Raw genomic sequence first — 18,747 nt, 5'->3', positions numbered from 1 at the left:
GACTCACCGGAGAAGGTCAGATGATGACACTTGGTGACGTTAAGCTTTAACATGTTGTCAGAAGTCCAATATCTGGGAAAACACCGGTCTGCTTGATCTTGTAGAACAAGCGAGATAAGGAGACAGCAAGAGAGCTACATCACTCAGTAAAGAGAATGGGTGGAAGATTGTCAGGACCAAGATTGCTAATAGCATGAACAGAAGTGTCAAAGTCGTCAACAGTTGCAGTGGAGACCGTAAGACACTGCTGAAGAAAGACACTGTTGAAGAAAAGATTAAACAGCTCAGCTTGTTTTTGGGATGAGAAGTACTAAGGTCACCATTATGAAAAGTAACAAGAAGAGGACCATCCCCACGGAAACTCTTGAAGAACTTGAAGAGGCGATCAGTAGAACGCGTACCAGATAGCTTGGATTCGTAATCAGCTTTATCAGAAATCATGCAAGTGTCGACTTCATCTCTGAGGGCCAGTAGACGAACAAGAGGACGGATGGCATTACTAGCATATCGGACTTCCATCGTGTGAAGGCGCTTCATCTTATCAGAAGTACTGGATGTTTCCAAGGAGGAAGCTTAGAGCGATGTTGAGTGCGAGTTGGAACAAAGCGACACAGAAGACCTTCGAGTCAAACGTACCATTACTTGAGAAAGACATTTGGATTGGACCAACAAACTGGAACAAACGGATTAGAATCTATAGCCGCACCAAGAGAATCGAAGTCTGCTTTACAGTAGCTGAGACGCAGAGGAGTAACACCGCAGGACATATCGCTAAGATTATCAGTGCGGATAATGGTTTAACAGGAATATGATAAGAGAGATGACAATTGTCGTTCGAGTAGAAATCATGAAAGGCAGAGAAATGCTGGATGTGAAGAACAACATCAGTCGACCGGCAAATGAACAAGTCCAGAATGTCACTACCACGAAAAGGGAAGCAAACTTGTTGAATAAGCTGCAGAGAATCAATACAAGAAAGGAAAGTGCGATCATACTCGTGATGAGACTCATAAGTATCCCAGTTGACATTTGGGGAGTTGAATTCACCGGTGAAAACAATGTCGTCGAAGTCGTTGACGAAAAGAGCAAGGACACTGAAGAAGGTAAGCAAATCAGAAGCGGGCACACGGTAAGGACTTTCTACGAGGGTTGTAAAAACAGATGACAAGAAGACAAGAACTCGGAAGACGGACAGAGACAGCGACGCAAGTACAGGCGACACAGGCAGGGTAAACATCAAGATACCTACTAGCAGCGATCAGAAGTCAGCCATGTGTGCTAACACCAGAAGAGCCAAGATGCCTATGAACGCGGAAAAAAAGATACCGAGGAAGGAGGAGCACTGAGTCAACACAGTCGGGAGTGAGCCAAGTCTCTGTAGCACAAACAAGGCTAGGAGAGAAACGAGACACCGTCTGTACCAGTGCAGAACGCCTCTGCAGACGGAGAACGCTACGAACGTTGTATGTGATATTTCAAAGGTCTTCAGGAGTCCTAGACTTAGCTAGTCAAGATTCTTGATTCCTAGCATTGTCGTTTCTTATTTCAATTTTACAACTTCTTATGCGTATGTTCTTTCCAGACACTCCGCTTGAGAGAAGTTTTCGAAGGCTCAATTTCACACGGAGAAAGATCATTTGACATGTAGATTTTTGGATTATAATCATGGAGATTAACCAGACGGGACAATTTTCAATTTTTCTCGCAAAACGATCCCACGGAGACAAGAACATCCCTAGCTTTATTTTCATTGAATGAGTCGAGACGACGAGCATCCATTATTTGGCCTTTGACGCCCAAAAAGTCAAATAATTTACGAACTTGCGCTACATCCTCATCAAGCCGCTCATGCTTCTGGCCACTTGAATCAGGAATGCCTCTTATCCGTATACCGTTAGGGTCTGCCTCGCGGGATTTGGTAGCAATTTTTTGAGGAATTTCCATTTTACTTTAAAATTCAACAAAACCAGAAGTAATACTCCGAACTTGTGCATCAATTTTACCTGTCAGTACTGGCTCACTGTACAAAAGTTTCTGCTCAGGAGCAGGTTCGTAAGATACATGGGAGTATTTGATCATTTGCAGTTCTTCATGAAGTTTCGCTTGCTGCTGATTGAGACGATCACCCGAGTCGAGATTTTTCACCTAATTTGAAGCAAGATTTGAGCGGTTTGAGCGGTTTTTTAGACAATTACGCTCAAAATCTTGCTTCAAAATGAGCGGTTTGAGCGGTTTTTGAACGGTTTTATCTAAAAAAAACCCGCTCAAAAACCGCGCAAGATTTGAACGGTTTTGAGCGGTTTATCTAAAAAAAAAACGATCAAAAACCGCTCAAATCTTGCGCGGTTTTGACCGAACATCTTCACCTGGTTTGCGAGCATTGCTTCGAAAGTTGCAGTATGGTCCTTGTCGTTGATCGGCGATTGTTGAGCAATTTTTGTGATAACGAGGTCTCGATTGCCGTCATCTGCACAGGAATTGCAGAATAGCAGAACATTGACTCTAACCAATTTATACCCATCAAGGAAAATTTTTGGGAAACCGGTACAGTCCTTGGTCCAGTGGAATTTGGAACAGCAAGTGAAGCATGAACACAGGTCGCCTGATATCACCTTCGTACACATCTGGCAGTTGTGGGTATTTGCCAGAGCCCCCCTGACTCCGCTGCCGTCATTCAATCTGAAGCTATTTAAAAAGTTTAAAACATTCACTTTTGTGGACACTGACAATGAAACTAAATTATAATCGAATTTTTTTGCACTTTACTGAGATGCGAATTTCAATGCACATAAAGTCTTTTCTACGTTTCAAACTAAGGTTGGTTACGTTGGTTACATGTTGTTCAATTTAATTTTTTTTCTGCCTAACTTTGATATTTTTGTTACTTTTTATATTACTCAAAAACAGAATTTTGTTCCTTTCAACAATTTTGGTTAATTTATTAGAAACTTTGGGGGTGGGGTAAAGTTGAAGGTGGACTAATCCCCCTTCCATTACCCCCCTAGCGTTTGCCGATTTACATTACCCCCCTAGCGGAGCAAAAGGGGCAAACGTTAGGGGGATTGAAGGGGCGCAAAGGATCAAACGTTAGGGGATGGGGGGAGAGTTTAACGGAATCTTTTTGCGAATTGAGTTTAGTTTTAGAAATGGATCAGGCCGTACACTCACTTTGCAAAGTTCCCGCATAACTCACTTGATAAATGCTGAAATTCTTGCAAAATTTTGCACGAAGCGCGAAACAAAAATAAAGTGGAAGAATTCCATTTTAATGTGATTTCCTACTTATTATAAAATCCATCATAGCCGATTCCAAATGAATTATAATGTATTTTGTTTTGGCAAGAAAAAATGGATTTAAATCCATTTTTAGTCCAGTTTTTTTGTCTGAACGTAACATGGGAATCGATTATATTTACAACACTTCAGACCACGAAAATCCATTATGATCGATTTTTTTCCTAAATGCGGGAAGTCAATCAATGTGATCAATTTTCTGTTCTATGCGTACATAAATTGAAATTACAAAAACGCAAAATTCAGAAAATTGGGCGTAATAAATGAAACGACCCAAATGTTGCTAATTCATGGCTAATTTTTGAGCTTTCTGCATAAATTAGCTATTTGGGTAAAACCAAGGATGGCGACCGCAGTGTTTTCGAATTTCCATTGCTAATTTTGAATCAAAACTCAACCTCAAGTTCGAAGTCCCCTTTGCTAGTTCCTGAGCGTCATGCTGTTGAAATTCTATACTTGATGTATCGCACGTGGTTTTAGCTTGCGTCGAAGAATCTGTAGCTTGCATCTTGATGTATTGCAAGTGGTTTGAGCTTGCATCAAATGAGGATGCTTCGCCTCTGTGATTCAGCTGGCATCGAGGAAACCTCATGTATTACTATATATAATCTATGAAAAACAATGAAGAGCTTCTAGCAGTTAAATTCAATTTCTTATTCACATTAACAAATCATTTATGGTTTTTCAACCTTAGCTCACAGCTTATTTCAGCCAAAATTTAGGCTTGCTGAGTTGAAACGGAACCCATAGATTTAATACCACTACATATATTTTTACTCCTGAAAATAACTTTTAATAAAATTAAATTTAAATAAATATATTTTTTCTAAATCAGCCTTATGAAGTCTTTTTTCTAGTTCCATTATGGCGTCTGGTGCAACTTGACTATTTCGTTGATGAAACTGTCGTAGTTTATGAGGCCATTCTTTGAGGCATCCACCTAGACAACTATTTTTCTTCATCAACCCATGTGATTTCTAACCAAATTTCGGATCAACCGTACAACTCCCCCCCCTTAATTTTGAATGAATATAGACTATTCCTAATTTGATTGGGAGGGAGGGGGGATTGTACTGTTGATTCAAATTTTTAATTAGTTAACGCATAAAAATGCAGTAGATCGCGTTTGCCCGAAAAACTTGGTTATATTGTTCAAGTGTTCTCCATTAAGATGGCTGAATCGATCGATCCAAAAAGAAAATTTCATTCATACTCGTAAATATTAAGGTGTGAGAACAAAAATAAGGAAGAAGCGCTCAAACGGTTGTAAATTGCAAGTTTTAAAACATAATTTGAGCAATGCGGTCAATCAAAATATGTTTATCCAGTACACACTGTTTTTTGGGCGAAGAAAAGAATAAGAATCATCATGCCAAGTTACCGCGGGTTTACATTTAACGAGCCGTGGCTTCGTTGCCTAATGATCAATTTAAGCATTCCCATGGGCGTGAAAAACTGCAATTTCTTTTTGCAGTCTCTCTATTCCTACCATTAAAAACAAAAACCTTTACGGCAGTTATTCACAGAAGCATATAGTTCATAATGTTCATAAAGTTTAAGGACAAAAATTCCCATGCCGCATCTCTGATCGAGCAAAAACAGTAATTAAAATTTCTCGTATATGAGGGCAGAGCCCTGAAGGTTCCGACTGCCCTGTTAATGGTCTCAACGAACATAGCCAATTGATGTCAATATAAGTGACCAGATCTTACATTTTAAAAATGAAACTTAGTCATAATCTTGTCTCATATTTTTGACACATAGAATAATGCTTGATATATCATTTATTTTGATTTTAATCTTTCGTAATGTTTTAGAAAAAAGTATCAAAATTTGCACTTTAGATTGTCTGAAATAATCTTTAAAAATTTTAAACTCTTTGATTGCATTTACATCTTTGTATATTGAATCATTGTATATCTCGTCGGAGATGGAAAAATGGTCTAAACTTTTTATTAGTTTGTTTTTTTTTCTGTAAAATTCCATTTTTAACCACCTGATTTCCATTGCAAGATTACTATTCTTCTACAGGTGAGCTTCTTACGTAAAGCACTGGTCGCAGTTTGGAAAAATGACCCCTTTTCTGCTTGTCATTTGAAAATGCTTTGCATAACCCTAACTGCGACCCTTTTCCTTCTTGCTACGAAAAGATAATTTCCATAGCAATGGGTAATTGCAGATTTTGAGCTGAGCTAGTTGTCACAAATAATTGTGCTAGTTCTTCCTTAGAGTTTGATTTTCTTCGTAAGTTTACTAGAACTATTTACTAGAAATTGGTTTCGTCCAGCTTCTTTCACGCTTTTATAATCGTCCAGTTTCGCCATAGCATTTTTTCTCTCAGTTCAGTTTTGGTTTGGCCCAGCTTGCTTGCCGCCTTACTAGTCACCTGTAGCCGTCTACGTTATTTCTTCAGAGCAAACTTTTTTCTAAAAGTTGGCTCCGTTCAAGGTTATTGTCGCCTTGCTAGTAAATAGCTAATTGATGGACAAGCCTTATATCACAATGTCTCTTTGTTGCAATCGTGGCAAAAACTAAAAATCTTTTGAATGGACGCGTTTCAATAGCAATGTTGTTAACAAGAAAGTTTTTCAACCTTCATAGTCCATTCGTCTATATAAAATCAGTAAAATTCAGTGACGAGCCGACTATTTTTTTTCTGCCAAGATTTAGAGATTGGTAAGTGAGAAAGTGGGTTAAATACAGGGGCGGATCTAGGATTTTCTTGAGGCGAGGGGGGGGGCGGTTTTTGTTAATCTCGAGGCTTGGCGGTGGCTGATATCGAAGGGGGTCTAAAAAAAATAGTTGAAGGCGCGCGGTTTCTTTTCAAAATTAGAAAATATGGGCGCCCAAGTTGCCTTTAGAAAAAATTAGGGTCTCAAAAGTGGTTATCTCAAAACAGTACAAAAAAGGACCCTTGGGCCGGCAAGGGGTCAAATCCCTGAGTGAGAGGAGGCGTCCGCGTCACCCCCCCCCCCCCCCCCCTCAATCCATCCCTGGTGAGATAATTTACCTCTGGCGAGGGAGATTGCTTCTGTCGTCGCCTGCTTAGGTTCCTTAAAGAATGGTCCCCTACCCTAAATTGGTAGATCGAAAAACCGCAGCACCTATATTGATACTCGAGGACTTCGTGCCGAGTGTAGATTTAGGAATTTGCTTCTCTGGGTTCTTTCTTTCTCTTACTCTCCCTCTCCCTTAACTACAACGCAAAGTGGTTCCTTGGGTAGTGAGTTTAGCGGGGCGACTGAGTTTCACTACTTTCTACAATCCGGAAAGGGTTAAGTTGGTGCTACTCTGTACTGTATTATGTTACTTTCCTCCTTTTTGTCTGCTCTCAGAGCGGTGTCATCCGGCCTCACAATCGCACGAATTTCCAGAGGTAATTAACTTCAGAAAAATTAATTCCGATTACGCAAAGCTTTAAGTGACCAGAGTATTGTCTAACAATCTCATTGCAAACTATTTTCCAACTAACTCAACTAGATTTTTCTCTCTCAAAAATAAATTAACAAATTACACACGGTAACTCCAGACAATTACGCAATTTGAACTGCTAGAAATAATAGTGTCTCTACGGATCACTGTTCCTCTGAGGTACTTCAACTGATCTCGTTAACTTCACAAATCGCTGTTCTCAACTATGATGAGAACCAACTATCTAACAACTTTGCAATGTCCGTTCTCTGGTAATTGTTCTCTAACTAATTGAGAACCAACTGTTATTACGCAGAACCAATTGTTCACTGACTAACTAGGAGAGTCAACCGTTCGCTCTCACAGCGAAATTAGTCAGCCTAAGGATAGAATATCCGTAATTTTTTCGCACTTTGTCTATTTTAGTTTCAATTATGGTTAGAATTATGATTGTTAATACAAATCCTGAGATTTACTTTGTTACCCTTTTCGGAAGGTTTTAAATGAGACCTTACTCTGTCGTCACTAGTCCCAAAATCCATGTTCATTATAGGTATTTACAACTAAGTTGTGCAAATATCAAGCTATTTTTAACTTACCAGTCTCCCAATGTTTTTTTTGTAATTATCTGGTTCACGTTCCGACATCCCAGGTGTAGAAGAGGACCCTTTCAATGGGCCGCTAAATCATTCCAAGCATTTAAAATTTTGATATATTCATTATTATAATCCCGACCTTCTAGATATTAGGGGAGCGTCATTTGCTTATTAGAGGTCAAATTGTGCCAAAATTTCACCTCCATGAAGCTAATTGAGTATCCCGTCTGTTTCCACTACGGTGTTCCGATTGAGTTTCTTTTAATAGATTTTTCGCTAGGCTAAGATGAACCCATTGTTTGCACAGTCTACTTTAATTCTTTCCACTACTCTAATGTTGCAATGTAACAATCATATCTTTTTTCAGCGTTTGCTTCAGTTCCCGGGAAATAAAATCTCTCTGATTATGAAAAACGCGACAAAATCTCACTTCCAAAGAATTACGCTTGCAAGAGGCCACTTTATGGTGAAATTCCTGAGTTTTTTTCTGTGCATTTTTAGTGCTTAACGCCCAAAGTTTATTTAAAAGTCAGCTCGATATCACCCGGAGTCACTTTTTATTTTTAGGCTCAGAATTCTAAGGGAGTCCTACCTACCAAGTTCCATTCATATCCCATTATTTCTTCCCAGTTTATCTCAATTCTAAGGTCCTTTATCACTTTTCCCGGGAAAAGGCAATTAAACCCGAAAGAGTCTTCAGAGGGGTTATACTTACATGTTTCATGTTTTCGGGGGTGGGTATCTAGTGTCTATTGCCTCTATAAAACCAAATGCACTCGCTCATTTATTCGCGTAAATTGGCTGCTATTTCCCGGTTAAGGGGTGCTTTTCCCAACTGCTAATAACCTACTTCCGGTCCAACAACCGGATTTGACTCAAATTATAATACATGACATCCCTACGCCCACCTACTTAGAACGCACGCCCACCTATGCTACGGCAAATTCACCGACAAAAAGCTTCCGTTGATGTCTGATAACTTTCCGATTGGTCATGTTTTGTCAAAACACTCCTGCAGCAGCCTTCCATGAAGCACCTACTCACAACTCGTCCGAAAGCAAGGAAAAGACAGAATTGAAAATGTGAAATCATTTGAACACGTCTACTTGAATGATACGCCCAAACCCTCATTCAGTGGGCGTTCGTTCAGTACCTATCATATCCCAAAGTTTCAGCTCCCTGTGTTCAACTGGGCCCGAGAAACGACCTCCGGAAATGAAGATGAGGTTTATTTGCTTAGGGCATAACACCGAAGTAGAGATTCATGGGGTCTGGAGTTCGAAAGTTATGCTTCCCTCAACTGGGTTTATCACCTACTAAATTTTGATTCAATTCCAACCGCTAGTTACCGAGGTCTAATAGGGCTATTTGCTATTTCTGCAACCGTTATCACTTGCCCCGAGTGAGTTCGAGGGCTCCGGGTCTTTGCAAAAATCGAGACTGATCATTTGTTTGCCTTTCTAGTTATCATATTTCTTAGTGAATATCAAGCTACCTACTACTCATTTGCTTTCCTTATACTGCAGGCATTTTTCAAGGTAAAACTCTGAATAGAAATCTGAGCATGGCGAAAGAGTGTTAGGATCACCGATACTACACCGAGTACCATCTCACCACTCGGACGACAAATGAACGAGATTTTCAACAAACCTGGCGTAAGAGCACGCTCGTGCGCGATAAAACAGCGCAAGAGAAACTAACTAATTTTTAAATCGCTAATCGCGATTACATTTTATGTGTTTTACACTTAGGTATAACACTGAAGACTCATCCCAATATTTTAACTATGATATCAAAAAACAACTTACAGCGTGACTTCTGCAAGTTTCCGTTCAAAAATCTAAGGAAATATTATATTTCGTTTTCCATCGTTGCATGGTGCTTTTGACATTCGACTGAAAGCTTAAATCGGAAAAATAGTTTGAAAAAAAAATACATACAAAAAAAAATGAAGAAAGAAAAATGTCCTACATAACCTAAATAATAAGAAAAACACGAAAATAATTTTCATCAAAACATCAAACTGGATCATGGTGCCAATCAACGAAAACTTGTTTTTGAAAATTTTTGCACCTAATGACTTAATAGAAAATCGCTTAACAAAACATGATATTTTTCCATTGATTTTTTTGATTTGAGTTTTTTCAATTTTTTGGACAAAAACGCGGGGAACTTGTGTTTTCAGGACTCCATTGTTTTAAACCAACCGGCCAATTAATATGTTTCTTAGGATAATTATCAAAAATAACAAGTTATTGATTGATTTTTAAAAGTAAACTATCGAAAAACCATAATTAATGAAAACGCGCATTAAAATTCCGCCTATTCTTCAAAAGTTGGAAAAAAAATTATTTGAAATTAGACAATTGGTTCAAAATTCATGAAGAAAATTAAGATTGAACGACATGTTTATGAAATCAAAAATGAAAACAATTCGTCCTCCAAAAAATTTCATATGGTTCCAGATATAGTATTTCAAAAAGATGAAAAATTTGTAATACTTAGTAAGCTTGTTTTGTGAGCCCATTCAGATCAGCTATGAATTTTTTTTGAACCATTTTTAGACGATTATTTACCAAAAATATTTGTCAAATTTCTAACTTTTGGAACCTGATCTAAACTACATTTTATGATTGGATAAATTAGATATTTTACCAATGTAAAGTATTTAATATTAACCAATCATGATCCATCTAACTAACAATCCACTTATTTGTAAGTGCTGAAATTACTTGTAATTTCAGCACCAGAGAGATTTGAATTTAACTTAGAAATTAGTTGAACTCTCCCGAGTACTTCAGCAGCCGCAATAAACCAGTATACCCTAGATCTATTGAGCCTAGCAGAGACTAGTTAAACAACCTGAGACTAGATAGTATAAGAGTAAGATTAAGATCGGTATTAGACTAAGAAGTTGCACGAATCTATCCGGCCGAAAATAAGATAGCGTGACGAGCAGACGGTGTACCCTATCCGAAATTACTCTATGAGTTATACCCATCGGTCCTAACTCATCTGGTGCGACCATAAGTCTCGAACAAGACCTTAATAGCTTAGAATTAACCAATAATAGATTAGAATTTAGACAAAACATTTACAAAAAGTTATACGACAATAATTTAATCGAAATGTCTCTACGACTCAATAGATCAGAGCCAATATTCCGAACGATAACAGAACTACCCGGAATTGGAAGAAGACCTCGAACCAGAGACGACATACGACAAAGCAGAAACTTACCATATAGTTATATGATTGTTCGGCAAAAGCCAGAACAAACTTTTGTATTTAGAATACTAATAGCAATGAATTTAGATTTTCATTTGCAAACATAAAATTTTGAAGTCAATCTTCAAAATCATTTCAGGCGCTAAACAAAATTATTAATATACAATAACGATTGATAAAAAGATCTCAGATCGTTTTCCTAAATTCTGCAGTAATATACAAAACATGTTTGAAAAGATTTATTGAAAAATCAAAATAAAAATTAGTAGCATGACAATAAATGGTTAGTAATTATAAATCATCCTGTTGTTCCAGCTTCATCACCTAAACATAACAGCATTCATAAGCTCACTAATATCATAAAAATACTAAATCTTTTCTTTACACAAATTTAAAACATTTTAAACTTAAATTCACTTAATTTTAAAATCAGATCATCAAGGCTTATCCTTGGATCTTAAATCATTTTCTATTTAATTAAATTTAAAACTTGATCATCAAGGCCTATCCTTGGATCAAAAAGAACAACTTTGTTCTCCCCCACCCACTTAACTAGTGTCTAACGACCTCAAACGTCGATTCACTATCCAACCCTTTCTAAAAACCCAGGACTAATAGAAATTTTTGAACAAAACTAATCATTCAAATTAGGATAAACAGTGAAGAACTTCGGTTATTCATCCTTCACTTGATCCCCCCTCTTACCAGACCCAGGATAAATCTTAAACTTAGTAAGTTTAAAATAGTATCTAACGAACTACTCGCGTTCTAATTATACCTGAACCTTGTGGATCGATTTACTATTCTCCAACCCTGAACACAATCACTACCCTTAAGTAAGATTAAGTAAGTTAACACCTTAGCTTATACTATCCACGAGAAAGTATAAAATCATTCTTCGGAATCGATATACTTTTCTCCCCAACCCTGAACAAATAGACCCAGGTTAGGCTAACAAAAAATCGTAAGGACTAACAGTTTAAGCAAATAGAAATCATTTAACAACCTTTTGCATCCGTCATCCTAAACCTTATGTCATTTAAAAACCTAGGAAATAAACAAACAATCGTTTTACACAATTGTGAAATAGATAATAAAAAATACGACCTTGTAATCACACCTCATACACAAACAGTTGGATACATTAGAACAAAACGACAAACATTAAAGAGAAAAATAATAACTAAACAAAGACAAATAACACGAAAAAGATTTTCAAAAAATCGAAACGCATTTTCAGAATCAGAAACCAACAGTTTAGACGGACTTTATAAACTAAAAGAATCAATAGATAAAAATTGCCCAATTCACGATCAATTATATTTCTCTGACTCAGAAACAACTTCAAATTCATCAAAAAGAGGAAAAAGAAGAATAAAAAAGCAGTATAAACATAAACCAGTACATTTATACAATTGGAATCAACCAATTAGACACATTGATAATTACATATTAACAGTCATCGAACGAAAAAATGAGCTCAACGCACACCCCAGGTGAAGAAAGTCCAGATGATGATGATATTTTCCCCTTTATCGTAGATGCAACCACTGATAGAGGACAGCATATATTCTGCAAAAATTTACTCTTAAATTTGTTTGAACCCGGAATCAGTCCATGTAAAACAGAGTTCCCAGATGTAAAAATCAAAAGACAAATTATCGATCACTATCTAAAAGATATATGTAACCTAACACAACAATACGGAATCTACTCCATAGAATTCAGCTCACCAAACCAGAATCACAGTAAATATATAATTCAAACAGACGATCTTGATTTAGAATTCTCAAAAGTATTCTCAGAATATATAAAAAGCATCCAATATCATAACTCACAAAGAGCAAACTCCATATTCACCAATGAAGTTTTTGCGATAATATATAGTTATATCTCGATATTAGAAAACGAAATCCAGATACCAAATGTCTCACCGACAGAAACATCTAAACATATAAGAGTACGACATGAAATCACACTACTCTCTAGTTTTCTAAATATAATTAAAGAAAATTTCACGAAAGATGAAGTTTCACAACATACAAAACACGACTTACAAAAAATCTTGGCATGGTTCATAATAGATTATTTCACACATAATATTGATTTAATTTCACAAGCAAGAAAAAATTTTAGACCCCAAAACTCAAACGATGATACTGCCATCACAGAACAATCAGACTATGTTTGGGACCCCGAATGGTCTCATCCCGCATCCATAAACTTCCCACAATCAATCTCAAGTCAAGCAATAAGTACGATATCTTATGTAAGAGATTATGTACGAGTAATACCATTAACCATTGATGCAACACCATTAAACTATAATACATTTTTACCCGATATGCAAAACAATAGTTTAAACTCTACAGTCATACACAATGAAAACCTCAATGGAACTAGGAATCTTACTCAACAAGATATCCAGACACCATCACACTTCATAAATGAAGAAATCGTACACACAACAACTACACAACAAAGTATTTCACCAATACGTCCAAACTTAACAACACCAAGAAATACAAATCCTTCACAAACACAGGTAACATTACAATCAACCGTTAAACCTTCGGTTGCCCCAAAATATTCACACATGGATTACCAAACATACAGACCCATGACAATACCACCAAAAACACGCAAAACGTTCACTAGAAACAACTTTGCAGACCATAATTATAATTACACACATCCATCAAAAACAAATTATCAACCACGAAAAAATTTTAGTAATTATACAAGATCTCGAAACTGGGATAACCCAATGGCACCACCTTATTCAGTAAATTTCCAAACAAATTTACATCCTTCACAGGATCGTAGTGAAAACTATCCATTTTTTCAACAAAATAAAAATAAAAAACAAACATCTTATCAAATGGATTACTTATCCTCAGATGATGATTTCTTACAACCAGATATATTTACACCCTATAATCAAGAATATCGTGGACAAGGAATACAGAAACCACATACATATAATAGAATTTTTTCTCCACAACCAATAGATACACAAAACCAACAACCAATTCAACAACAAAACCCAATTAATACAAAATCTTTTCAACCAATTCAGCAACAAAACCCAATGATTGCAAACTCGTACCAACCAGCACAAATGCAAAATGAAATACCACTCCCATATTATCTTCAACAACACGAAATAACAAGAAATCAACTTTCAATTTTTTCTCAAATGCCAAATGCAGCAGAATCATTACAAATGACGATGAATCCATACCTTATGGGTGGATCATCAATAACATCAAATAAACCTTTAATGGTATTCACAGGAACAGACCCTGAATATTCTGTAGAAGACTATTTAAATGCAGTCACAGCAAATTTGATTTTAAATATAGGACCTGAACCAATTAATACGCCACTACATCAAAACTGGATACATCGACGCACAGCGTTAATACAAACAACTCTAGATGGCGCAGCCCAAAAATGGTTTTCAGTATTGCCTATAGAAATAAAATCAAATTGGAAAAGGTTTACACAAGAATTTTCAAAAATGTTTGACTCCGAAAGAAACAAACAACAACAAAGAGTTTTATGTAATGAAATTCGCAGATTACCAAACGAAACCATCAAGCAATTAGCAGTACGAATCGAAACACTAGTTCGAAAAGCATATTCATTAAATACACATGACTATAAAAACACAAAGATGACAGAAATCTTAATGATGACCTTAACACCACAATTAAGGAAAATAGCAATAAAAAAGAGAGCATCCCATCCTTCGTCAATTCGAGAACCCGATTTAGATTTTCGAAAACTAGTAGACAAACTAGAACAAGCAGAAATCACAATGAAACTCGAAGAAACGGAAAATCTGAAATTACAATACGTTAACAGAATTGAAACAGCTTCCACAAATATAAACAATATACAGGAATCAGATACAGACCTCGTTGAAAAAATCACTGAAATACTCAATATTTACGAAAAACACCCAAACTTTAAAGGCAAACCATCTTTCAAAAAATGGTGTAATTATTGCCGACGATACGGACATAGTATTTCTGAATGTAGACAAAAACAGCAAGACAATCAAAATAAACCTTAAAAATATAAAGAACCAAATAAATCATTCTACCAATACATGAAAAAAGATCAAAATCTACCGAACAAAACAGTCTACAGCAACAACAGTTCAGGAAAACCACTCCCGAACAATACAAATTATACAAGAAATCAATCCCCATATAACTCAAGTTATAGAGGAAGATCACCAGAACGAAGAAACACGCAAAATTCGTCACAAAATCACTACAATAGACCAAATAGTCGAAATAACTATTCCAGATCAAATTCAAATACACAACGATTTGTTTCTAGATCTAATTCCCAATCAAGAAATAATTACTACCCAAACAATCAATCACGAAATTCATCATACAATAGGAATAGAAACTACTCCAATAATCGGAATAGAAGTTATTCAAACAACTGAAACCAGAATTACCAGAAAAATCAATCAAGGAATAATTCATATAATAGATCGAACTATAACAGACCAAACAATAATTACCAAAATAGATCGCGAAATAATTCACAAAATCGCCACTCAAGTTATAATAATCGTTATAGAAATTATTCCCAATCACCACACCGGAATAATAATAACTATAATAATTCTAATAATCGCCACAGAAGTAGTACACCTAAACATCAAAGACATATTAATCAAGTACAATCTAATCCAGAAACAACATCAGACCCTCCAGGTATTGATGACACAGTAACTGATACGTTACAACTCAATCCAATAAACTGTGGATCATCAGATTCAGAAAGCGATGCAGAAAACACTCTCTCCATCAATATGATAAAAGTCGAAAATGACTATGAACCTGTTTTATATGAACAACCTTTTTCATCACACATATATGAGAATCAATCAGAACTCCTTCACAATTATTATATTGAACCCGTCCATTCCACACCGACGACGCAAAAAACTAATGAAATTAACACTACAAATCAACCCAATGAGAAAGAAAAAACAAAATGCTTGAATACAAATCACATCTATCAAAACATACAAAAAGAACAACCCAAAGAAAAAATTTGGACAATACCATTTCTTTTGGAAAGTCCAAGAAGCAAAGAATTTCAACCACCAGATCTTGAAATTGATTTTTTAATTGATTCAGGAGCAGAATCAAATATAATAAACATTCCCACATGGAATGAAATAAAAACCTTACACCCAAAGCTAACACCTCTTGAAACCTCCAGCAAACTAGCAACAGCACAAGGATCAACATTAATAAACTACGGAAAAATTCAATTATTTCTTCTCCCCACAAGAACAATGGAGCAAAACAAAATTTTAACCAAACCATTTAAACAAATATTCCATATCACTGATATTAAACACAATATCATTGGAATACCATTTATCTCTAAATATATACCAACAATCAACATCTTGAATAGTAAAATATTAATCAAAGATAAATATACAAAAACAAAAGACACATCCCTAACATTTTTTCAAAGATTAAATAAACAACCACCATTTTTTTCAAAATTTTACCCAATATATAACCAACAAAGAAAACACTTGAAACCACTATCAGGAAACATCTATAATTTTTCAATCAAACAAGTTCACCAATATGATAAAAAACTAAACAAACAAAAATTTTATATGTCAGATTTTGAATTCAAACCTATTCATAAGTTTTTCAAAATCACAATCTCATCAATAAAATATTTGAAAAACTCGAATTCAGATATTATTTCCTTACATGTATACAACAATACACCTTACCAAGTAACATTACCTTTAGGACTTTTAGGCTATTGCGAAACCAACGCTACAATATCACCAATACACGAAAAAGCATATCGTGTAAATAATATACTCCAATTACTAGATATTTGCCAATCCACAATCCTTAATGAAGAATTATCTATAAATAATATAATAAGTAACGAAAACAGAAATACGGATTATTTCACAAAAACCCCATATTTCAAACCTACATTCAACATAAGTAACTACACAGAGAATCAACAGAAATTTTTAACAATGTTTTATTTCCAACATTCACAAATAACACAAGACGAATTTGAAAAAACTAGCAAAACAGCTAATTAATTATTCATCAGTCTATGCAACATCCAAATTTGATGTTGGCAAAATCAGCTCATCACTACATCTCCCATTAAAACCAGACGCAGTTTTCAAAAAACAAAGAGCAAGTAAAGAACCAATTCACTTACACGATAAAGTGAACAGATTACTCGACATTTTAGAACAATACAACATTATATCACCAGTAAACAAAGAGGAACAACCAAAAGGCAACACATTTATCAACCCTGTTATCATTCTAGCCAAAGGAGAGTCATTAAAAATTGTTCTCGATGCTAGATACCTCAACTCACTAATAGATGAATCAAAGTGTAATTGGCCCATTGAACCAATACAAGTTATTTTAACAAAAATAAACGGAAAATACTTTACCACCGCCGATATGAATAGTGCATATAATCAAATGCCATTAGATGAACAATCACGACGCTTAACACAATTTGTTATTGGAAACCAACAATACGAATTCAACCGCTTATTCTATGGAATATCCATAGGACCAGCAGCATTTTCAGCTTTTATGAGCAAAATTTTTCGACCACTAACACTCAAGAAAAATGCAATCACCTATTTAGACGATGTTTTTATGCAATCACAGACAAAAGAGGAAATGTTCAATGTTTTAGAACAATATCACCAAATACTTCAGAACGAAAATCTGAAGGCCGCCCCCGATAAATCACACTTATTTTTTGACAAAAGTTAAATTCTTAGGACATAATATAGAAAGAAAAACAATCACTCCATTGAAATCACGTATAGACGCTATTCAAAAACTCCAACCACCAACAAATCAAAAGAAAATCCAAGAATTCCTTGGAATGTTAAACTTTTTAAGCAAATATGTTTATAAAATGCAATTATATCTACGACCATTCTATAACATACTTAGACAACAAAATAATTTTGAATGGAATACAGAACATCAAGCACGATTTGAAGAAATTAAAAAACTTCTAACTGAACAAATTTCAAACACAATTCCAGACTCAAATCAACCATTTTATGCAATGTGCGATGCTTCGAACTTTGGCATCGGCGCAGCATTATTACAATCACATAATATATCAAATAAAATGAACCTCATATCAGCAAATTCTCGATTATTCACTCAAGCAGAGCTACGAATCTCAACTCTAATGAGAGAATGTACAGCCATAATATATACACTAACAGAATATGAATTTCTGATACTTGGATCAAAACATCCCACAGTTCTATTCACAGACCATAAACCAATCATCTTTCTTTTTACACAAAAGTCTAATCCAAACCACCGAGTTTATAGATTTCAACTCATTTTAATGAAATTCCCAAACTTACATATAGTTTGGACCGCAGGAAAAAATCTTGCATTACCAGACACCTTAAGTCGAAATACGCCACCTGAATTACTTACACGTAAAACCACAGTCGAAATACTCAAAAACATAAAATTCTACCTTGCAGAAAATGAAACATCACCCCGATTGGAATGCAAATATGCAGTAAAAACTGACGTTGAACAATCACAAATAAATAATTTACAACATTTCCCACTTTATTTAGATTGTCAAAATAATCACTATGAAGTTGATCTACTTGGAACATCAACTTTTAAACCAATCCCATATTCACAATGGATAAAAAATAACACCCAACAAAAAAGAATAAAACAACACCCGCCTAAAAAAGACCATTTTCCACTAATTGAAAAAGAAAATTTAACTGATAAAATAAACTTATCAGGACCACAAACAAACGATTCAAAATACACAATAAATCAAGTTTTTGACCTCCATGACCCACTTGACACAATACCCTTATCTAAATTAGAAATTGAAAACCCTTTTCTCCCCCCAACAGAAACAATTACAATTTCAACACTGAAACAATATCAAAACCTTGACCCAGTAATTCGACAACTGAAATCATGGCACAAATATAAAACTAAACCTATCAAAGCAGATTCAACTATTCTAGGAAACAAAACACTCCTCCGATATTTTCGAAAATTCAATAATATAACAATTAACGAAAACACAGACCTTCTAGAATACAAACTAAATGAATCTACAGTTCCCTGTCTCCCTTTAAGTATGATTCTTATAGCTTTTA

The 18,747-nt window shown here is 35.4% G+C and overlaps 1 protein-coding gene across 1 annotated transcript in view; it reads right to left on the bottom strand.

Annotated features, from left to right (window-relative positions):
* Positions 1 to 2,520: 2,520 nt before the first annotated feature.
* Positions 2,521 to 18,747, bottom strand: part of LOC134844919 (neo-calmodulin-like) — a 67,889-nt gene continuing 51,662 nt past the window's right edge. Inside the window, exon 5 of the mRNA XM_063861744.1 lies at positions 2,521 to 2,664. Within this exon, the coding sequence (XP_063717814.1) occupies positions 2,521 to 2,664 (144 nt within the window). The remainder of the gene's footprint in view (positions 2,665 to 18,747) is intronic.

Source organism: Symsagittifera roscoffensis, chromosome 4 (assembly GCF_963678635.1).
Source record: "Symsagittifera roscoffensis chromosome 4, txSymRosc1.1, whole genome shotgun sequence".
In the NCBI taxonomy this organism is placed as follows: domain Eukaryota; kingdom Metazoa; phylum Xenacoelomorpha; order Acoela; family Convolutidae; genus Symsagittifera; species Symsagittifera roscoffensis.
This window is presented reverse-complemented; position numbering and strand designations above follow the sequence as displayed.